This window comes from Chlorocebus sabaeus, chromosome 2 (genome assembly GCF_047675955.1).
Source record: "Chlorocebus sabaeus isolate Y175 chromosome 2, mChlSab1.0.hap1, whole genome shotgun sequence".
Taxonomy (NCBI): Eukaryota; Metazoa; Chordata; class Mammalia; order Primates; family Cercopithecidae; genus Chlorocebus; species Chlorocebus sabaeus.
In genome coordinates, this window is record NC_132905.1 from 73,312,397 (window position 1) to 73,336,498 (window position 24,102).

Consider the following 24,102-nt stretch of genomic DNA (forward strand, 5'->3'; position numbering starts at 1 on the left):
ATTACTTTCCTTATTGGTGATTCTGCATCTCTTCAAGAATTTTTAGCATGTTTTCGTTTTTGTGTTTCTTGTTCATTTTTCCTTTTTGGAGTTCTTTTTTTCTTTTTATGCAGGAAGTCCTTTTATAATCTAAATATTAGTCTTTTTGTCTTTTTTAAAAATTCCAATCTCATGACAGATTATCTTTTGTCATTTTTAGGCAATGCAAAAAAGCTCCCATTCTGTCACCTCTGCCATGTGTCTTATGTCAGAAAGAAATCTTAATTTTGAGGTGATCAAAGTCACTGATTTTTGCCTTATGAAGGCTATTCCCACCTTTAAGTCATATTCTTATATTTTTAATTTTTTTAGCTTTATAGTTGTAGGCTTTATATTGCAGTTTTAGCTTTCTTATAAAATCTTTACTTCATTAGTAATCTACCTTTTCATTTGGTGTTAAGTATGGATCTAGTTACATTTTTCTTCATATATGGTGAGTCAGTTTTCCTAACATTACCTAGTAAACTGTTTATTCCCTGTTCATCTGTGGTCATGTCATTACAAGACATTAAGTTCTTAGATACTGCTGGGCACAGTAGCTTATGCCAGTAATCCCAGAACTTTGGGAGGCCAAGGCAGGTGGATCACTTGAGCCCAGGAGTTCAAAACCAGCCTGGACTACATGACAAGATCCTGTCTCTACAAAAAAATAATTAAAAAGTTAGCCAGGTGTGGCAGCATACTCCTATTGTCCCAGCTACTCAGAGACTGAGGCAGGAGGATCACTTGATCCCAGTAAGTCATGGCTGCAACCAGCCTTGATTGTGCACTCCAGCCTGGGGGAAGAGCAAGAACCTATTTAAAAAAAAAATCATACATTCAGAAATTTGCCTCTAACTATGTTTTTATGCATTGGTCTCTGTTTCTTCTTATACTGGTGCCACTGTCAGTATGACATTATGATACGTCTTTTTTTTTTTTTTTGAGACAGAGTATTACTCTGTCACCCAGGCTGGAGTGCAGTGGCATGATCTCAGCTCACTGCAACCTCTGCCTCCCAGGTTCAAGCCATTCTCCTGCCTCAGCCTCCCAAGTAGCTGGGATTATAGGTGCCCGCCACCTTGCCTGACTAATTTTTGTATTTTTAGTAGAGACGGGTTTTGGCCTGTTGGCCAGGCTGTTTTCTTGAGACGGAGTTTCACTCGGTTAGTCGGGCTGGAGTATAGTGGCACAATCTTGACTCACTGGAACCTCCACCTCCCAGGTTCAAGTCATTCTGCCTCAGCCTCCCAAGTAGCTGGGATTAGAGGCACCTGCCACCATGCCTAGATAATTTTTGTATTTTTACTAGAAATGGAGTTTCACCATGTTGGTCAGGTTGGTCTCGAACTCCTGACCTCAGGTGATCTGCCCACCTCAGCCTCCCAAATGGGATTACAGGCATGAGTCACTGCGCCTGGCCTTGTGATATGTCCTAATACCTGCCCAAGTTAGTCACATTTTTTGGGTTGTGTTCTTTTTTTTTGAGATGGAGTCTCACTTTGTTGCCCAGGCTGGAATGCAGTGGCACGATCTCAACTCACTGCAACCTCCGCCTCCTGGGTTCAAGCGATTCTCCTGCCTCAGCCTCTCGAGTAGCTGGGATTACAGGCACCCGCCACCAGGCCCAGCTAATTTTTGTATTTTTAGTAAAGACAGGGTTTTGCCATTTTGGCCAGGCTGGTCGCAAACTCCTGACCTCAGGTGATCCACCTGCCTTGGCCTCCCAAAGTGCTGGGATTACATGTATGAGCCACTGTGCCTGGCCAGTTTATTCTTTCATAAAATTTTCAGTAAAGTTGGGCTGGAAGTGGTGGCTCACGCCTGTAATTCCAGACCTTTGGGAGGCCAAGGCGGGAGGATGACTTGAGGTCAGGAGTTTGAGACCAAGCTGCACAACATAGACTCCATCTAAAAAATGTAAAAACATTAGCTGGGCACAGTGGGGAGTGCTGGTAGTCCTAAGTACTTGGGAAGTTGTCGTGGTAGGATCACTTGGGCCTGGGAGATTGAGGCTGCAGTGAGCTTTGATTGTGCTGCCACTGCACTCCAGCCTAGGCAATAGAGTGAGATCCTGTCTTCACAAAACAAATTCCAGTACATTTATTGAATTTCTAAAAAAAGTCTAACTAGATTTTTAATTGGGATTGTACTCAATTTATAGACCAATATGGAGAGACTTGCTTTCTTTATGTTATTGAGTCTTCCTATCCATGAACTTCTCATCTCTTTCAATTTTTATTTTTTTATTTTTTTTTTGAGACAGTCTCACTCTGTTGCCCATGCTGGAGTGCCGTGGTGTGATCTTGGCTCACTGCAACCTCTGCCTCCTGGGTTCAAGTGATTCTCCTGCCTCAGCCTCCCAAGTAGCTGGAATTACAAGCATGTGCCACCATGCCCGGCTAATTTTTGTACTTTTAGTAGAGACAGGGTCTCACTGTGTTGACAAACTGATCTTGAACTCCTGACCTCAAATGATCCACCAGCCTTGGCCTCCCAAAGTGCTGGGAATACAGGTGTGAGCCACCATGCCCAGCCTCTCAGTTTATTTGGGTACTTAAAAATATCCTACAATAATTCTAAAAAAATCAACTTTATTGAAGTATAATTTGCACACAATCCTGTAAAATGCAGCCGTTTTTACAGTTAAGTTTTGACAGATGTATACACCCATCTACATGTATATATACCCATATAACCACTACAATAAAGAAATAGAACTTTTTTTTTTTTTTTACCCAAAATGCGTTCCTTTTGTCCATCCAAGTCATCCTCTGCCTTTATCCCAGGCAGTCATTGATTTGCCTTCCATCACTACAGATTAGGTTTGTCTTTTCTATGCTTTCATATAAATGGAGCTAGACATTACTGTCTATGTAGCTTCTTTTGCTTAGTGTAATGTTTTAAGGTTCATTCATGTTGTTGCATATATCAGTCCATTTTATTATTTAGTTTCATATAGTTTTCATGTGAACATATGTTTTTATCTTTCTTGAGTAAGGAGGGGAATTGATATGTCATATGGTAAGTATATCTTTATAGGAAGCTACCAAGATGTTTTCTAAAGTTGTAGTACTCTTACCAGCAGTGTGTGAGATTTTTAGTTGCTCCATATCCTCATGTTTCATATTGTCAGCCGTTTTAGTTTAGGTCATTCTCCTGGGTATGAGATCAGGGATTGCAATAGCTCGTGTGTCAAATCTGGCATATCTGTTTTTGTTTTTTTCATCCCCATCCCCATGGACACGAGGGAAACATCTATTTTTGTAAATAGTTTTATGTATTATCTATGGCTCCTTTACTTCTACAAAGCAGAGGTAAGTAGTTGCAACAGTGACGACATGGCCGGCAAACCCTAATATATTTCTGTCTCTTTGTAGAAGATGTTTACTGACCTCTGGAATAGAGGTTTCTCATTGTGGTTTTACTTTGCATTTCCCTGATGACTAATGATGTTGAACATCTTTTAATGTGTTTATGGGCCAATTGTGTATCTTCTTTTTGGAGGTGTCTGTTCTAATCTTTTGCTTATTTTTTATTTCATATATTTTTTATTCCTAGAACTTCTACTTGGTTTTTTATATTTTCTGTTTCTTAGATGAAATTGTCTATGTTTTCCCCATTGATCCTCATCGTATTTTCCTTTACTTTATTGAGTATAGTTTTAATAGCTTTTTAAAATCCATGTCTGATAACATCTGGGTCATCTTGGGGTTGACATCAGTTAACTGTCTTATCCCTTGTGATGAGACCACATTTTACTGGCTCTTGGTATGTTGAGTAATTTAAGATTGTATACTGGACATTGTGAATGTTATGTTTTGGAGACTGGATTATTTTATATTTATCCAAAGGGTATTGTTTTTGTTAGCAGGCAGTTAACTCGATTAGACCCATTCCAAACCATTATGCCTGTGGTGGGAAATGGCTTAGCTCTCAGTTCATTTCTTGTTTTAGCTTTAAACTGCTTCTAGTTTACTTGAAGCCAGGAGTTCAGGACCAGCCTGTGCAACATAGTTAGACTCATCTCTCTAAAAAAAATTTAAAAATTAGCTGGGCATGGTGGAGTTAGCTGAACATACATAGTTCAGAGATAAGCTGTAGATTTAGGCTGTTAAAATACAGAATATAGAGGTTCCCTTCTGTGGTCCTTTCCTTTGTAGAGTCCCCTACCATTTTCCTGCATCGTCCCATGTTATCCTGGCCTTCTTTCCTGGTTCTTCTAGTTCCTCTAGCCAGAAAGATGTCAGTCTTTCAACTGAAGTTGTAGCTGGTCCTTTGCCTTTGTGATGGTGACCACAGTCACATGTGGGCAAGGCTGCCAAAATTGGGATGTCAATCTACATGGATCACTTACTCCCAGTTTGATTCTCTTCTAAAATGCATCTGTATTTCAGTCTCCAGAGCCCTCAGGTAGTTGTTTTTTTTGTGTGTGTTTTGTCCACAGAGCCTCCTTTTAGGATATTGGGCTCTTACTCATCTATATTTTTTGGTCCATTTTAAAATTGCAGTTTGGTTATTTTTGAGTTGCAAGTGTGCTGTATTTATCCTGAGTAGAAATATTTGTCAGATAAAAGTAGGATGAATGGTTTCTTCCATTATGTGGCTTGCCTTTTAATTTCATTCATGTTTTTGAAGAGTAGATGTTTTGATTTTGATGAAGTTTAATTGATCATTTTTTTTTTATGGTTGTGCTTTTGATGTCTTATTTTTTATTTTTATTATTTGAATGGCCAGTTACTAGATTGATGTCTTATCTAAGAAATCTTTGCCTAAGTTTGCAAAGATTTTCTATGTTTTATTTTAGAAGTTTTATAGGTTAGCTCCATGTAGTGGATTTAGAGTTATTTTTTGCATATACACTGAAGGTGAGAGTCAAAATTAAGTTTTTGGTTATGTAGTATTCAGTTGGTGAAAGACTATCCCATCCTTACTCTGACACCTTTGTCAGAATTCACTTGCCCGTATATGTACAACTTTAATTTTAGACTCTGTTCTGCTCCATTGATCTGTATGTCTATCCTTACACCCAATATCATGCACTCGGTTATTAATGTTTTATACTGTGTTGAAAACTTCCAACTTTGTTCTTTTTCAAAATTCTTTTGGTTATCTTAGGTCTTTTGCATTCTAGAATAATGTTTTACAGTCTGCTCAGTCCTTATGGTTTTTGTTCGTTTCATGAATGAGTGCTTGATTTCAAAGCAAAGCAAAATTTTCTTGATTTTTCTGATGTTTTATGATCAAAGTTTTTCAGCATAGCTAGAAGTTTGCTGTCTTTGTAAATGTCATGTCTTTGAAAATACTTTTATAACTTTGATTTGGTAATATTTTATATAAAATATACATAAAATATTTTGTGGGGTTAAATATGTATTTTTAAATCTCACAAAATATTATACTCTCAATCTGTGTTTAGATTTGCCTATATATTTGTTGCTTTGTGTCAGAAGGTATTTTTATTTCGCCCACTTTCCTTTTTTTTTTTTTTTTTGAGACGGAGTCTCGCTTTGTTACCCAGGCTGGAGTGCAATGGTACAATCTTGGCTCATTGCAACCTCCACCTTCCAGATTCAAGTAATTTTTGTGCCTCAGCCTCCCAAATCCTGGGATTACAAGCATGTGCCACCATGCCTGGTAATTTTTCTATTTTTAGTAGAGATGGGGTTTTGCTATGTTGGCCAGCCCGGTCTTGAACTCCTGGCCTCAAGAGATCTGCCCACCTCAGCCTCCCAAAGTTCTGGGATTACAGACATGAGCCACCATGCCCGGCCTTCACCCTCATTCTTGAAAGATATATTTGCTGAGTACAGGATTGTACGTTGGTAGTTATTTTTGTGTTGAAGATACCATTCCATGTCTTCTGATTAAATTATTGCTGTCAAAATTAACTATCAGTTTTATTGTCCTTCTTTTGAAGGTAGTTTATCTTTCCTCTTGGGCTACTTTTAAGTTTTTCTCCTTGTGTTTTTCCAGTTGCATCATAATGTGTCTTTGTGTGGATTTCCTTTATGTATCCTGCTTGGGATTTGTTGGGCTTTTTGAATCTTTGACTTGGTACATTTCATTGGCTCTGTAAAATTCTCAGCTATTATCTCTAGGTATTTCCTTTGCCTCATTCTTCTCTTGTTTTGGGATTCTGATTAAATAGATATTAAACCTCACTGTATCCTTTATGTCTGTTATGTTTTCTTTGTTGTTTTTCGTTTTTTTGTCTCTCCATGCTGCTTTGTGGATAATTTCTTTTGCTCAGTCTTCTAGTTCACTGATTCTCTCTTATTTGTATCTAACCTCCAGCTGCCTTAGTCCATTCAGGCTATTTTAACAAAATACAGTCAGTCCTCCATATCTGCAGGTTCTGCATATGTGGATTCAATCAACTGTAGATGAGGAACCCGTGGGTACGGAGGGTCGACTGTATTACGCCATTTGATGTCAGGGACATTTTATATAATTCCTGGGAATTTGGCATATGTGTGGGGGTGGGAGGGTGGGGTGTCGTTGAACCAATCCCCTGCAGGTACCAAGGGATGAACTGTACCTTAGATGGAGTAATTTGTAAATAATAAACATTTATTTCTCATGGTTCTATAGGCTGGACATTTCAAGATCAAGGTGCCAGCAGATTCAGTGTCTGGTGAGGGTTGCTTTCTCTCTTTCAAAGATGGCTGCTTTTTGCTGTGTCCTCACATGGCAGAAGGAGTAAACGTAGTCTCTCACCCTTTTATAAGGGCACTCTGATCCTATTCATGAGGGTAGTGCTCTGAAGACCTAATCATCTCCTAAAGTCCTCGCTTCTTAATACTATCACACTGGTGATTAAGTTTCAACATATTAATTTTGGAGGGAGACATTCAGACCATTGCACTGTTCTTAAACTATGAGTTGAGCTTTAAATTTTAATTATTTTTAGTTTAGTAATTGTGCTTGATCTTTTTCAGATCTGCTCTGTTTTTTCCAGGATCCTTTTTCCTATAAGTTTTTAAAAACTTTTGTTCCTTTAAATGTAATAAGCATCATATTATAAAATTTGTGACTGATCATTCTAAGATTTAAAGTCTCAGATCTTTTATTTCTCCTGATTGTGGCTCATGGTGTCTTATTTTCTGTTTGTTTGGCTATAATGGAGGCCCCAAATAAAGGCCTCTGTTACTAAGGAGGATTTGTATTTGCTTCAGTCAAAGAAAGAGAAAGTTGAATTAATTCTTTCAGCCTTCACTTTTGCCTTGGTAATTCCTTATGCCTTTTCAGCCATTTCATATTCTAAGATTTTAAAAGTATTTTTTCTAGCTACTTTAGTTTTCTTAAGGGGAGGGTTAGTGTGAATAATCTATTACTATAAATTAAAAATCTTATCAAGTTTTACTAGGTTTTAATTTAATTCAGCTTTGCTTTCTTTTAGATTCGCTCAGCTTATTTTGAGTTAGTTTCTGCGTTGTGCCAGCGCATTCCACAGCTGATGAAAGAGGAAGCATCCAAAGTGAGCCCATCGGTTCTACTTAGCATTGATGACAGTGACCCAATTGTCTGCCCAGCTCTCTGGGAGGCTGTACTCTATACACTTACAACTATTGAGGTATGTAAGAAAGGCACATTTAGTACACTGTGGAATACTTGTCTTTTAGCTGCATTTTAGAACCCTTGGGTATCATATGACTGCGAACCTATGAGATAAGAATATCTAAAACTTATTGGGAAAATGCTTTCTTGGAAATAAAATAATCTAAACTTGGCATAAATCTTAAAGTGACTAAAAATGGCATAGAGTTTTTATTTTATTTCGTTTAGTCAGTATTAATTATTTCTTTAAACCTTATGTGGCCTAGTGCAGTCACCATATCTGAATTTTATATTTAGAATGAAATATAATTAAGATTGAAATATAATTGTCCCTTTTAGAAAGCAGCTTTTATAGAAATAGAAGTTAAATAATTATTTCTAATCAATACTATCTTGTATGCATGTCGAATATATGATCATTATATGTACTACATTTATAATTTCAGTTTTAGTTTTTAATGGTGGTGAGAGATTTTAGCTTTTTTTAGGTAAAATACTGGGTTTTTCTTTTTGAGAGCCTATATGTTTTCTCTTTTAATTGAGAAAAGTATGTTTATGATGTCTAATTACTACTATAATCTTTTCTTTGGTTAGGACTGTTGGCTTCATGTAAACGCAAAAAAGAGTGTGTTTCCCAAGCTATCAACTGTGATTCGTGAAGGTGGTCGGGGTCTAGCTACTGTCATATATCCTTACCTTCTGCCATTCATCAGCAAGCTCCCACAGTCCATCACAAATCCAAAGTTGGATTTTTTCAGAAATTTCCTCACGTCTCTAGTTGCTGGGTAAGAAATTTAAATTTTTTATTTTTAAAACAGATTTTCCTGGTTTTATATTCATTATTTTCTTTTTTTTTTTTTTTTTTTTTTGAGACGGAGTCTGGCTCTGTCGCCCAGGCTGGAATGCAGTGGCGCGATCTCAGCTCACTGCAAGCTCCGCCTCCCGGGTTTAGGCCATTCTCCTGCCTCAGCCTCCTGATGTAGCTGGGACTACAGGCGCCGCCACCACACCCGGCTAGTTTTTTTTGTATTTTTTAGTAGAGACGGGTTTCACCGGGTTAGCCAGGATGGTCTCGATCTCCTGACCTCGTGATCCGCCCGTCTCGGCCTCCCAAAGTGCTGGGATTACAGGCTTGAGCTACCGCGCCTGGCCCATTATTTTCTTTCTTAAATTTCTCCAAGTTGTTTTACTATTCATTAAATACTTTTAAAGTTTTCAGAGAATTACAGTTGGTATTTTTTTCTTGAGTACGTTCAAGACTTCAGTAGTAGCACACAGCAGAAAGTTATATGGTAAAGCTCCTAGTTAGAAATAGGTCAACTAGGCTATTTTTCAAATTAGCCATTTTTTTAACGGCAGAATGCGCTAACCAACTGCACCACAGAGACATGTAACCATTTTTTATTTTTTATATTGATAAACACAAATGCCTAAATGCAGAAAATTAGCCAGTGAAATTTTTAAAACTTCCACAAATTACTATAGATGTTTAAATTCACACTTAACCATTTCAGTACATTTGTTGAACTTGAAGATACATGATTTTATTAATGATTATAAATTTTTTTTACTACACTATTATCTTTATTTGGTTAATAAGTTATCTCGAATTTGCAGGTGGATTGGTTCCATGAATAGAAAATTAATATCTCGGCTGGGCGTGGTGCTAGCACAAGCCGAAGTGGGAAGATTGCTTGAGGCCAGGAATTCAAGACCAGTCTGGTCAAGATAGTAAGACACTATTTCTGAAAAAAAAAAAAAAAAAAAAAAAAAAAAAGAAGAAGAAAAAGGAAATATTGTCTTATTTTTAACTGATCATTTTTTGCAAAACTTTTTCAAAGTTTTTTAAGTTCATATTCTCATTGGGCTATATGTATTTTCATTGGTATTTAATTTGTAGTTTAAGAAACTGCTTTAAAAATGTTTCTTCTGTCATGATGCCTTTTTGAGGTCTTTATTTTGATAATTCTGAGTTCTTATTTCTTCTTCACAAAAGAGTAATCCAGTTATTAATTATTTCTTAGGCTGTCAACAGAGAGAACTAAAACCAGCTCTTCAGAGTCCTTGGCAGTAATATCTGCTTTTTTTGAATGCTTACGTTTTATAATGCAGCAAAACTTAGGTGAGGAAGAAATTGAACAGATGCTCATCAATGATCAGGTATCTAGTAAAAGTCGTCAGTGTCTTTGCATACTGATTATATAGAATCAACCTCATTGTGTCTTGTTGCCATTTTCAGTAATAAGCCTTCCTTGTAAAAATTTTATTTTTATAATTTACCAATTGAGTAATGTGTATTTCTGACCAGAGAAGTAAAAATTCCCTACTCTCAGTTGCTAGCATAGTATGATACCTAAGAAACTAATCAGTGTCTGGATGCAGAAACCCGGTTTTTTTTTTTTTTTTTTTTGAGATGGAGTTTTGCTCTTTGTTGCCCAGGCTGGAGTACAATGGCATGATCTCGGCTCACTGCGACCTCTGCCTCTTGGGTTCAAGCGATTCTTCTGCCTCAGCCTCCCAAGTAGCTGGGATTACAGGTACCTGCCACCACACCCAGCTAATTTTTGTATTTTTACTAGAGATGGCGTTTCACCATGTTGGTCAGACTGGTCGAGAACTCCTGACCTCAGGTGATCCACCCGCCTCGGCCTCACAAAGTACTGGAATTACAGGTGTGAGCCACTGCGCCCAGCCTGTAAAAACCCTGTTTTAGAAAGATGTAATGCAGGCTGGGCGTCGTGGCTCACGCCTGTAATCCCAGCACTTCGGGAGGCCGAGGTAGGTGGATCACCTGAGGTTGGGGCTTCAAGACCAGCCTGACCAACATGGAGAAACCCCATCTCTACTAAAAATACAAAATTAGCCAGCTGTGGTGGTGCATGCCTGTAATCCCAGCTACTCAGGAGGTTGGATAATTGCTTGAACTGGGGGGCGGAAGTTGCAGTGAGCCAAAATCGTGTCATTGCACTCTAGTCTGGGTAACGAGTGAAACTCCATCTCAAAAAAAAAAAAAAGATGTAATGCAAAGCAGAATTTTGAAGATGCTATTTATGATCTTTTGTAGTAAGTTTAAATAAATCATGAAGCAATCATCTTGTTAATTCTAAAATACTCAAATTATGCTTTGTGAAAGTTTGGCTTGACTTTTAGAACCAGAGATGAGAGAAGGTTATGGAATATGGTTCTTTACAGTAGGAGATTAATGAGATTATAGAAGCCCAGATCCTAGGATTTCTCTAACTACCCTTATTTTTGTAATTTAGGAAATAGGATACCACACTCTGTGGGTTCTAGGTATCTTTCATATTGGCTTATAGTCTCACATCTTAGATTTGCCTGTAGTTAAGGCAGAAAAGCAAAACACTTAAGTCCAGAAGATGCAAAGAAAACTAGATTGTTAGTGACCAAGAATCCCAGTCAGTTTTATCACGAAAAAGGAATAATTGAGGTGAAGTCATTCAGCTCTTTTATGATATGAAAGAGATCTTCAGGTTAACTTTTTCAGAGTTCTAGGGGAAAATTTATGTTTTTCAGTTATTAAATATGAAATTTTATAGTGTTTTACAAATACTTTGTTTAAATTTTATTTCTCTTGAAAATTGAACTTCTCTATTTTTTACCTTCTGTGAGTGGAAAAAACAGTTTTTCCTCTACTCTCACACCATAGTAATCAACACAGAAGACTTCTGTGACCAAATATGTGGGGATTTCTCCCCACCCAGCAAGCAGTCCGTTCTGCAGCGGACACCAGCTGTGTGTCCTTCAATTCAATTCTGACTCTCTACCTGGAGACAGTGTCAGCTCTCACTGGCTTAGGACTCAGTCCCACAAGACTGCTCCCCACTTCTGATGCCAATCGCAAGCCCCAGGCTGTTATACCTGAGCTTCTGACCAACCAGCTATACATCTTAATCAGGGATCCCATGACCCCCTCCTGGGGTTTGCTTAATTTGCTAGACTGGCTCACAGAACTCAGAGAAACAATTTATCAGCTTATTATAAATGATATTACAAAGGATACAGATGAAGAAATGTACAGGGTGAGACACAGGAAGGGGTGAAGAACTTCCACACCCTGCCTGGGTGCGCTACCCTTCAGGAACCTCCACAAGTTCAGCTATCTGGAAGCTCCCTGAATGCTGTCTTTCTTGCATTTTTATGGAGGCTTCATTACTAGACATGAATGATTAAGTAATTGCCACTGGTGATCAGCTTAACCTTTAGCTGCCCTTGTATCCCTGGAGGTTGGGGAGGTATTGAAAGTTCTAGTCCTTTAATCCTGCCTTGGTCTTTCTGGTGATCAGCCCCCATCCTGCTATATAGGTGCTGCCAGCCATCAGTCAACCCATTAGCTTACAAAATGATATCACTTTGGAGATTCCAAGGATTTTAGAGTTGTGTGTCAGGAGATGGGGTTGAAGACCAAATATATATTTTATGATATTATACCTTTTCTTTCAGTTGATCCCTTTTATTGATGCAGTTCTCAAAGACCCAGGGTTGCAACATGGGCAGCTATTTAACCATTTAGCAGAAACTCTAAGTTCCTGGGAAGCCAAAGCAGACACGGAAGAAGATGAAAAAGCAGCTCACAACTTGGAGAACGTACTGATACATTTCTGGGAAAGACTGTCGGAGATCTGTGTGGCAAAAATCAATGAGCCAGAAGCTGATGTTGAGTCCATTTTGGGTGTATCTAACCTATTACAGGTGCTTCAGAAGCCGAATAGCTCATTGAAGTCAAATAAAAAAAAAATTGGTAAGGTTAGATTTGCTGATGAGATACCTGAAAGCAATAAGGAGAATGAAAAATGTGTATCTTCAGAAGGAGAGAACATTGAAGGCTGGGAATTAACAACTGAACCTTCTCTCACTCATAATTCTTCAGGCCTTTTGTCTCCGCTAAGGAAAAAACCTTTGGAAGACTTAGTCTGTAAACTCGCAGATATAAGTATTAATTATGTCAATGAACAAAAGTCAGAGCAACATCTAAGGTTTCTTTCTACTCTGCTTGACTCCTTTTCTTCAAGCCGAGTATTTAAAATGCTACTTGGTGATGAAAAACAGAGTATTGTCCAAGCCAAACCTCTTGAAATAGCCAAGCTTGCACAAAAAAATCCTGCGGTGCAGTTTTTATACCAGAAACTGATAGGCTGGCTAAATGAAGATCAAAGGAAGGATTTTGGTTTCCTGGTGGACATTTTGTACAGTGCTCTCCGGTGCTGTGACAATGATATGGAAAGAAAAAAAGTCTTGGATGATCTAACCAAGGTATTCCTGTTGTATATCTTTTCAAATTATTTTAATAATAGATGACTAGAATGAGCCTGCATATTGTTTTCTGGTTGTTTCTTCACTGTGAATGTCAATTTTAGGACAAGCAGTATATTCTTGATCATGATTTGGGAAGTATCTAAGGCTGCTGGGTAGATGTTCAGCAGTACCAGGGTGACAAATACTTGTAATTAAAAGGTGAATTCTTTCAATCTATACATTTAAAAGGTTGGATAAGAACATTTTAGTTTTGTTTTGGTTTCATGGGTACTTCATTTACTTTTCAAAAGTTTTAGCTGGGCATGTTGGTGCATGCCTGTAGTCCCAGCTAGCTACTCAGGAGGTTGAGGTGAGACAATTGGCTTGAGCCCAGGAGTTCTAGACTAACCTGGGCAACATAGCAAAACCCCATCTCAAACAAAAAGTTGTTCTAGCAGATTGTTTATAACTCTTTTTCTTTTTTCAGGTGGACCTGAAATGGAATTCTCTTCTTAAGATTATTGAAAAGGTATCTTAGGGATTTTTTTTTTTTTTTTTTAGTACTTATGGGAATAGAAATATTACAACCATAGTCCTATTCACACAATAAATATGGTCAGATAGTCAGGTTCTGTGTTAGAGAACTTCCTCATTATTGTAACTTTCTTCCTACAATGTGGGAAGATATGTGTTCTTTTCCTTTCCTGTAGTATTTTTCTGGTTAGTAACATTAGGGAAAAATGAACAGGCTCTGGAAAATCCAGTGTTTCTTTCCTAGAAGGTAACAAAGGCAGATTTAAACATTTTATTATCTTTTAATTAAGGCTACAACTTTCTGCTCTTATCCTAGTTACTTTTTCTACTGTAGAAATGGATTGGTGGTTCTAGCTTTGGCTAGAACACATGAGAAAATTAAGTTTTCTCTACTCTGGAACACTATGTAGGTAAATAAAAATCTTCCAGTTTTTGTATGATTGCCACTAAGAAAATTAGTGGTAAGAATAATGAAAAGAAATGAAAGAACATAAACCATTTACAAATTTTCAAAATGGCTTAAGTATTCTTTCCTAATGAGGATGTAAATGTTGTAACTAACACTTTTCCAACTGTAGAGATGTTATGACTAGCTACCTAAAATTCGTACTCCTTTTTAAAGCATTTTCAAATTATTTTTCTATTTTCATAGCTAACTCCAATTTGCAAGTTTTTTTCTATTTTTTAAATTATAGTAAAAAAACACATAGCATGAAATTTACCATCTTAACCATTTCTAAATGTACAGTTCAGTAGCATCAAGTATATTTATATTGTTGTGCAGTTTCCAAAACTTAATTCGTCTTGCAAAACTGAAACCCTGTATCCATTAAACACTAACTCCCCATTTTCCGTGTGGTTTTATTTTTACAAAATAAATACAGAATATTTATTATTTTTCAATGAGGAATATGACTTATCAGGCACACTGTTTGCTTTAGTTTATCTAGTGCCTTCTCTCCCTATAGCCAAGTTACATGAAGAGCTAAATTATCAGAAAGCTCCTTGATAAGCCTTGAATCAGAGCAGGGGGTGTAAATAATTTGGTAAGAGTAGACGAATGTATCCATTTCCAACCTAGGAATGTACCTGCCATGAAGTGCAAATACTCACATCTGTGTGGAAGAATATCCTCTTCCTGAGCAGTGATTGGAAGTTCCTAGCCAGTGTTTGCTGCCTGCGCTTCCATGACTCACTAGCCTCCTCATCTCCTTACAGCTAGGCAGCTTTCATTAGATATGTTCATACTGGCATATCTCAGAGACATCGTAAGTTCAGTTCCAGACCACAGCAATAAAGCAAGTTACACAAATATTTTGGATTGCCAGTGCATATAAAAGTTATGTGTACACTATAGTCTATTAAGTGCAATAACATTATATCTGAAAACCAATGTACTTATCTTAATTTAAAATTACTTTATTGCTAAGTGCTAATGATCATCTAAGCCTTCAGCGAGTTGTAATCATTTTGCTGATGGAGAGTCTTGCCTCGATGTTCATGGCTGCTGACTGACCAGGGTGGTGGTATCTGAAGGCTGGATTGGCTGTGGCAATTTCTTAAAATAAGGACAACAGTGCAGTTTACTGCATTGATTGACTCTTCCTTTCATGAAAGATTTCTCTGAAGCATATGATGCTGTTTGATAGCATTTTACCCAAAGAAGAACTTCTTTCAGAATTGGAGTAAATCCTTTCAAACCCTGCCACTGCTATATTATCTAAGTTTATGTAATATTCTAAATCCTTTGTGGTCATGTCAACGATGTTCATGCGTTTTCACCAGGAGTAGATTCCACCTCAAGAAACCACTTTCTTATCTGTAAGAGGGAACTCCTCACCCATCCACATTTTATTATGAGATTACAGCATTTCAGTCACACCTTCAGGCTTCATGTCTCATTCTAGTTCTTTGCCTCTTTCCTCCACATCTGCAGTTACTTCCTAAAGTCTTGAACCTCCCAAAGTCATCCATGAGGGTTGGAATCAACTTCTCAACTCCTATTAATGTTGCTATTTTAGCCTTTTCCCATGGTTCATGAATGTCTTAATGACATCTAAAATGGTGAGTTTTTTCCAGAAGGGTTTCAATGGACTTTGCCCAGATCCATCAGAGGAATTACTGTCTCTGGCTGCTATTGCTTAATGAAATGTATTTCTTATTAATACATTTGAAAGTTAAAATTACTCTTTGATGCATGGGCTGCAGAATGGATGTTGTGTTAGCAGGCGTGAAAACAACATTAATTTCCTTGTACATCTCCATCAGGGGTCTTGGGTTAACCAGGTGCATTGTCAATGAGCAGTAATACTTTGAAAGGATTTTTTTTTCTTTTTTTCCTTCGTTTTTCCCACAGTGGGCTTAAGATATTCAATCAACCACACTATAAACATGTGCCGTAATTTAGTCCTTGTTATTCCACTTATAGAGCACAGGCAAAGTAGATTTAGCATAAGCTTAAGAGCCCTAGGATTTTAAAAATGAGAAATGAGCATTGGCTTCAACTTAAAGTTACCAGCTGTATTAGCCCCTAACAAGAGTCAGCCTGTTCTTTGAAACTTGGAAGCCAGGCATTGACTTTTTGCTAGCTATGAGAGTCCTAGATGGCATTTTCTTCTAATATGTGACTGTTTTACCTCCACTGAAAATGTGTTTAGTGTAGCCACCTTCATTATTGATCTTGGCTAGATCTTCTATATAACATGCTGCAGCTTCTACATCAGCACTTGCTGCTTCACCTTGTACTTTTGTATTGTGGAGATGGTTTCTTCCTTTAAACCTCATGAACCACCCTTTGCTAGCGTCAGACTTTTCTTTTGCAGCTTCCTCACCTCTCAGCCTTCATAGAATTAAAGAGAATTAGGGCCTTGCTCTGGATTAGGTTTTGGCTTAAGAGAATGTTGTGGCTTGTTTGATCTTCTGTCTGGACCACTAAAACTTTGTCCATATCAGCAGTAAGTCTGTGTGACTTTCTGTTACTCTTGGGCTCACAGGAGTGGCACTTTTAATTTCCTTCAATAACTTTTCCTTTGCATTCACAACTTGGCTGTTTGGCACAAGAGGCCAGCTTTCCACCTCTCTTGGCTTGCAACGTGCCATCCTTGCTAAGCTTCATCATTTCCAGCTTTTGATTTAAAGTGAGAGATGTGTGACTCTTCTTTCCACTTGAACATTTAGAGGCCATTGTAGTGTTATTAATTGGCCCAATTTCAGCATTGTCATGTCTAAGGGAATAGGGAGGCCCAAGGACAGAGAAGAGAGATTAGAGAACGGTCAGTCAGCAAGGCAGTCAGAACACACACATGACATTTGTTAATTAAGTTTGCCCTCTTACATGGCAGTGGTTTGTGGCACCCCCAAACATTACAATCGTAACATCAAAAGTTACGGATTGCAGATCACTGTAACAGATATAATAATGAAAAGTTTGAAATATTGTGCGAATTACCAAAATATGACACAGAGACACAAAATGAGCATATATTGTTGTTAAATGGTGCTAATAAACTTGCTCAATGCAGGGTTGCCACAAATCTTCAAGTTTTAAAATTGCAGCATTTACAAAGCACAATAAATATAAGCCCAATAAAACGAGGTATGCCTGTACATTATGTTGAACTTTTTATCTTGCTAACTCGAGAGGCATTTTATTCAGAAGTTTATTTTGTTTACCAGGATTCTGCAGAATAGATTGGTTTTACTTGGCAAACTACACTGGGAAAGCAGGTATCACAGCCATCTAAATTCTAAAGTAGTTTTTCTTGTTTTATGGAACCTTAATACTTTATGAGCAGTCTTAAAATCATCTTTTTTGAGATAGTCTCGCTCTGTTGCCCAGCAGGCTGGAGTGCAATTTCACGGTCTCGGCTTACTGCAGCTTCTGCCTCCCAGGTTCAAGCGATTCTCCTGCCTCAGCCTCCTGAGTAGCTGGGATTATAGGCACCTGCCACCATGCCCAGCTAATTTTTGAATTTTTAGTAGAGACAAGATTTCACCGTGTTGGTTGGTCAGGCTGGTCTTAAAGTCATCTTTTAAAAAAACAATCAATTAAAAAACAGAGTTGAGTTTTGGAACCATAAAAGGACCTTAGAGATTTTCTAAGTTAATCTTTCCAACTTTCAAATTAGGAGATAGGCCCACGTTTATTAAAAGATTTGTCCAAGGTTGTAGGCTAGTTAGTGATAAAGCTTGGACTAAAATATAAGCTCTGGTTACCTACAATTTTTAAATAAAAGGATAAAGTTTTCCAAGCACTACCCAATCTGCACTTGGATTTTTTTTTTTCTTCCAGATTGCTTTGAAATGAACCAAGTTGCAAATTCCTTTCTTCTCAGCCCTTAAAGCAAAAGAAGCTCTGGGAACATGGATCAGCATGCTTTAGGGGTGGATTTACAGTTTTTTTTTTCTTGCTTCCCCACCTCATGAAAATAAACAAGTTGCTGTCAGATATCTGGCCCTAGTAACTCCATCAGAGAATTTGGGGAAATAAATCCCATTGTTCATATTGAAGTTATTTACCATTATTATACATTAATTGTTCTTTAATTTTAGCAAAATTAATGAACAAAAATTTATAGAGCATTTATAAATCTATCTTCAAAGTTTATTCATGATTTATTGAACATATCTACAGTGTTGATAGCAGGTATCAAAGAAGTTTAAGACAGTCTTTACTCTCAAGGAACTTACAATCTCATTGGAAAGACAAGATATACACAGATGAAACATTTAAATAATTATACAATCCAGTAAGTGCTTTAGAAATTCAGAGAAGGCCGGGCGCGGTGGCTCAAGCCTGTAATCCCAGCACTTTGGGAGGCCGAGACGGGCGGATCACGAGGTCAGGAGATCGAGACCATCCTGGCTAACATGGTGAAACCCCGTCTCTACTAAAAAATACAAAAAACTAGCCGGGCGTGGTGGCGGGCGCCTGTAGTCCCAGCTACTCGGGAGGCTGAGGCAGGAGAATGGCGGGAACCCGGGAGGCGGAGCTTGCAGTGAGCCGAGATCGCGCCACTGTACTCCAGCCTGGGCGACAGAGCGAGACTCCGTCTCAAAAAAAAAAAAAAAAAAAAAGAAATTCAGAGAAAAGCAGTGATCATTGTGGGCTGGAGTGGATGGGGAGACTCCATAAAGTAGGTGGGATTTGTACTGATTTTCAAAGAATGGATGAGATTTTAAGTAAAAAAAAAAAAAGGTGTGGGGGGGAATATTTATGGCTGGGAAGGTAGCATGAGCAAAGCATGGAAGTGAACATCATCCAGGCTTAGTGGGAAACAGGGAGGATACCAGTCTTCCTAGAACTTCAGGAGGGAGGAGGAGGGGGGATAGAATTGGAGCCATCAAAACGAAGGGATAGTAATATGGTACAAGTAATATTTTGGACAGAGAGAGTATTTGATCTTGCTGTTGATCTTTGCTTTAATTTTATGGTTTTAGGCATGTTCTAGTTCAGATAAACATGCTTTAGTAACTCCTTGGCTAAAAGGCAATATCCTTGGTGAGAAATTGGTCAACTTGGCAGACTGTCTTTGTAATGAGGACTTGGAATCCAGGGTATCTTCAGAACCTTACTTCTCAGAAAGATGGACTCTTCTAAGCTTGGTATTATCCCAACATGTTAAAAATGGTAGGATTTTTGTTTTCTAATAGGGGATAATCCATTTCACCTTTGTGGGGGATTCCATGGGGCTCAGCTTACGTGTTATTGGTTGAAAATAACAGGACTTATTCAAAAAATTTTTTTTTCTTTTTTTTTTTGTGAGACTGAGTCTCCCTCTGTCATCTAGGCTGGAGTGCAGTGGTGTGATCTTGGCTTACAACATCTGGGTTCAAGTGATTCTTGTGCCTCAGCTTCCCAAGTAGTTGGGACTACAGGTGCATGCCACCATACCTGGCTAAATTTTGTATTTTTAGTAGAGATGGGGTTTTGCTGTGTTGGCCCGGCTGGTCTCAAACTCCTGACCTCAGGTGATCTGCCTGCCTCAGCCTCCCAAAGTGCTGGGATTACAGGCGTGAGCCGCTGCACCCAGCTCATTTATGTATCTTAATATTGTAAGCACCCTAATTGTTTATTAATCTTCATACCATGACTTGGAAGATATTTAATATTTTTAGTTCTATATCGTAAAGGTTTTTTTTTTTTTAACTCATAAAGTTGACTCATGACTTAAAGAGTTTTCAGTGTAGCAAAGTTGCTCACCCTAACTGTGTAAACTATTTCTGTTTTCTATTAATTTAAAATTGCCTTTTTTACCTGAGGGCCTTTATGTGTGAGAGAATGTGTTGATTTGTTGATAAAATTTTGTCTAATACATAAACACTGTTTTAAAATCCAGGAAAGACCCACAGAATTATTAATCCAAAGTAAGATATTTAAAAATACATGTTAATATTTTTATTTTTTGTCTGTTTGAACCTTTTTTCTCTAGATTACTTGATTGGAGATGTATACGTTGAAAGAATTATTGTTAAACTTCATGAAACTTTATTCAAAACAAAGGAATCATCAGAAGCTGAAAATAGTGACTCATCAGTGTCTTTTATCTGTGATGTGGCCTATAACTATTTCAGCTCAGCGAAAGGATGCTTGCTAATGCCATCATCTGAAGATTTATTATTAACTCTCTTTCAGTTATGTGCTCAGAGCAAAGAAAAAACACATTTGCCAGGTAATAGCCTACTGCTCAAATGTTTTGTTGGGAATCTCCGGCTCTGACCTTCATAGTGAGTGTAAGTGCCCAGGCTTTATTAATTGAATCATAATGTGTTTGAAAGTTTAAAGCATTTTGAGTAAAGGGCTACAGTCTTAAACACTTTCAGCTTTAGAAACCAAGTTAAAGATGTGTGTAGATGTTATTTCTAAAGATCTCACTTGATATTCAAAGAAGTTTGGAATGAGCCATAATTGATTAGGTAGAATCTTAGTCCATTGAGCAGTTCTGGCATGTTCCTTAATTTCTTGATGCCTTAGTTTCCTCATTTGTAAAAGGGGGATAATAATATCCCTTTATTATAGTAAAAACATTCAATCTTTGGTGTATATCAAAATAGAATTGAGATTATCTTTTTAAGGACTAGATTCTTGCCTTATATGCTAATTCAGACTTATTTGTGAAAGGAACATACAACAATACGATCTATAGAGAGCTCTCCTCCAACCCTTCATTGTTTCTTTTTTTCTTTCCTCCTTCCTCTTTCTCTCTCTCTTTTTTTCTGCCCATCATTATCTACCAACCCTGTCTTAAATACTAACTTCTGTATTTGGAAAAGGTGTAATAATTTTTTTTTAATGTCTCCAAAAGGACAATTCTTGTAAATAAGTTCAAGCATAAAAAATGTAACTTTAAATATCTTACCATTTTATATTTATATGATACGAGCTAGCTTGTGTGATTGCATGTTTATGACATAGTTGCTTTGTTTGGCAATTGAATTTTGAATGGCAATTGAATTTAAAATTTTTCTTTTTTAAATGGTATTTAAAAAAATCTCAGATCTCTAGAGTTGCTTCAAACATTTCGTGCTGATTAGAGTTAATTCAGTGAGATTACAAATTCCTGTTGACATCTTGATTTTAGATTTTCTTATCTGTAAACTGAAAAATACTTGGCTGTCCGGTATAAATTTATTGGTTCATCAAACTGACAGTTCACATAAAGAGAGTACCTTCCTCCATTTGTCTGCTGTGTGGCTGAAGAACCAAGTTCAGGCTTCATCTTTGGATATCAACAGGTAACCTTTTTTGAGCTTGGTTTCAGTGTCTTTTTTATACTTGGTCAGTGTCCTTAAATAAGATTCCGTGATCAGTGTGAATGCCTATGAAAAATAACTTGTAGGGCTTGCACCTATAATCCCAGCTACTCAGTAGGCTGAGGTGGGAGGGTCAGTTGAGGCCTCCAGGAGTTCGAGACCAGCCTGAGCAACATAGTGAGATGCCATCTCTTAAAAAAAAGAAAAATGAAAATGACTTGTTAGGTAACAAATCTATGGGACTCTAAGAAAAGATCCAAGCAAATTTTTTCCAAAACCATTTTGTTTCAGTGACCATCCATTTAAACTGCCAATTAATTGAAGCATAATTTACTATAACATACCTGCTGGACTCATAACTTACAGACAGTAAAGTGATGGTAATACTATCCTTTGTCATACGCCGGTGTGCACTGTAGCCTCTGATGGTCACCACATGTACTGATTGTCCTTGGTTATTTATTTTTGGGGGACAGGTAGGCACTGTTTTAAGGTGTTGAATTGCAAGTATATTTTACATCTCATACCTACATCCATATAATAAAGGAGAAGAGAGAATGCATTTAGAGGATATTGGGGTTAGGTAAAATAATGCTGAATTTCATAAGGTAGCTATATTTCTGAAATACCTGGTCTGAAATAGGTCAGGTCCTCTTCATTCTGAGATAGATAGGAAACAACACTAGATTTCAGATGATAAATATTGGATTACCTCCCCAGTTTGACTGTGTTATGTTGGTGTGTTGTCGGTGGGGGAGCATCACTTACCTCTTTTTATTTTCATCATTTCTTTTTGTTCAGGTAAGCTATTATAGGGTATTTAATATGTACTGGGGTATTCAAACTAGTCATAGCATAACTACAACAGTTAAGTTTTTTGCATTATTTTTAGTCTCCAAGTCCTCTTGTCTGCTGTTGATGATTTACTAAATACACTTCTAGAGAGTGAAGATTCTTATCTTATGGGAGCTTATATTGGAAGTGTAATGCCGAATGACAGTGAATGGGAAAAGATGAGGCAGTCTCTTCCTATGCAGGTATTTTTGAAATTGAAGAGTACGTATCTCATTCTGAAGTTTGGGTTTCATGCAAGCTTGAATATTTTTTATTTTGGGGAAGAAAAACATAAATAAAATGAATATTTTGCTTTGCTTTGATGTCTTTGTACACTCATATACTGGATGTTTGCTTTTTGCAAGACACCATTTGACAGTGGCAGTGGCCGTGGTACAAAGACTTAAGACCTAGTTCTGTACTTAAGGAGTCTTAAAGAAATACACATGTTGATAATTTCCTGTAATAGAAAACAAACTTCTAGGTTTCTGTGGTTTTGGTAATAAATATTCTCACAACTTCATTTTTGTTCAGTCTTAATTGCTTAGGTAATAAATATTTTTGTATATAATGTACTCTTTTCACAGTGGTTACATAGACCTCTTTTAGAGGGAAGATTGAGTTTGAATTATGAATGTTTCAAAACAGATTTTAAGGAACAGGACATAAAGACACTTCCCAGCCATTTGTGTACTTCAGCATTATTGAGCAAAATGGTCTTAATTGCACTGAGAAAGGAAATAGTCTTAGAAAATAATGAGCTTGAGAAAATAAGTAAGTATATATGAGCATTTACATATAACATAATGCATGAATAAATATAATCTTGAAATAATCTTGATTATACTGCAATTTAAATCTTTAATTCAAGAATCTTCAGCTTCCTTTTTCCTATTTTAATGATGAGAACCTTGAAGTTTCTTAAGTGATGAATATTAAATTGCAAACCTTGAAGTTACTTAAGTGATGAATATTAAATTGCAAATTAGATGCAAATATATTGGAACCTTGCCATAATCTTGTTAACTGTGGATCATAATTTGGTGTTAGCTACTCAGACTGTCATGACATCAATATAAAAAGATCCTATGACACATACCCTAAAGAAAATGGGTGAGGCTTTGGTGTTTTATCAAGGATTCAGAATTTTCTGTTGATTAAAAAAAATTGATATCTGATAATTGTACATATTTATGGGTTACATGTGATATTTTGATACATACATAGAATGTGTAGTGATCAAATCAGGCTAAGTAGGATATTCATCACCTCAAACACTTATCATTTCTTTATGTTGAGAATATTTCAAATCTTCTAATTTTTTTTAAATATAAATCATTGTTAACTATGGTCATCCTACTGTGTTATTGTATACTAGGTCTTTTATCTTCTCTCTAACTGTATTTTGGTACCCATTCACCCACCTCTCTTCATCCCCTGCTCTCCTTGACCCTTCTCAGGGTAACCATCAATCTACTTTACTACTCTATTTTCATGAGATGCACTTTTTTAGCTCCCATATACAAATAAGAACATGCGATGTTTGTCTTTCCATGCGTGGTTTATTTCATTTAGCATGATGATGTCCAGTTTCATCCGTGTTGCTGCAAATGACAGGATTTCATTTTTTTTTTTTTTTTTTTTTTTTTGAGACAGAGTCTTGCTCTGTTGCCCAGGCTGGAGTGCAGTGGTGTGATCTCGGCTTGCCACAACCTCCACCTCCCAGGCTCAAGTGATTCTCCTGCCTCAGCTTCCCAAGTAGATGGGACTACAGGTGCACGCCACCATGCCTGGCTAATTTTTGTATTTTTAGTAGAGACAGGGTTTCACTATGTTGGCCAGGCTGGTCTCGAACTCCTGACCTGTGATCTGCCTGTCTCAGCCTCCCAAAGTGCTGGGATTATAGAAGTGAGCCACTGTGCCCGGCCTCGTTCTTTTTTTAATGGCTGAATAGTATTCCTTATATGTACCACATTTTATGTATCCATTCATTCATTGACGGACACTTAGGTTGATTTCATCTCTCTCAGCTATTGTGAATAGTGCTGCAGTAAATATGGGGGTGCAGATATACTGGTTTTCTAAATACTCAGTGGGATTGCTGGATTGTATGATAGTTCTATTTTTAGTTTTTCGAGACACTTACATATC

The 24,102-nt window shown here is 37.3% G+C and overlaps 1 protein-coding gene and 1 long non-coding RNA gene across 4 annotated transcripts in view; one reads left to right on the forward strand and one right to left on the reverse strand.

The window, feature by feature from the left end:
- The window catches only part of LTN1 (listerin E3 ubiquitin protein ligase 1), a 66,900-nt gene that overhangs the window by 13,973 nt on the left and 28,825 nt on the right, over positions 1–24,102 (forward strand). For 2 of the 3 annotated variants that reach the window (XM_073009961.1, XM_007965753.3), the window contains exons 7-16: positions 7,421–7,594; positions 8,173–8,363; positions 9,603–9,738; positions 12,040–12,849; positions 13,319–13,360; positions 18,805–18,994; positions 19,797–20,036; positions 20,946–21,099; positions 22,010–22,154; positions 22,539–22,725. In XM_073009961.1, the coding sequence (XP_072866062.1) occupies positions 7,421–7,594; positions 8,173–8,363; positions 9,603–9,738; positions 12,040–12,849; positions 13,319–13,360; positions 18,805–18,994; positions 19,797–20,036; positions 20,946–21,099; positions 22,010–22,154; positions 22,539–22,725 (2,269 nt within the window). The remainder of the gene's footprint in view (positions 1–7,420; positions 7,595–8,172; positions 8,364–9,602; positions 9,739–12,039; positions 12,850–13,318; positions 13,361–18,804; positions 18,995–19,796; positions 20,037–20,945; positions 21,100–22,009; positions 22,155–22,538; positions 22,726–24,102) is intronic. The other variant, XM_007965762.3, reaches the window with a different exon arrangement.
- Positions 16,502–24,102, reverse strand: part of LOC103217608 (uncharacterized) — a 92,184-nt gene continuing 84,583 nt past the window's right edge. The window contains exon 11 of the long non-coding RNA XR_012090610.1: positions 16,502–16,589. This is a non-coding gene — a long non-coding RNA (uncharacterized lncRNA). The remainder of the gene's footprint in view (positions 16,590–24,102) is intronic.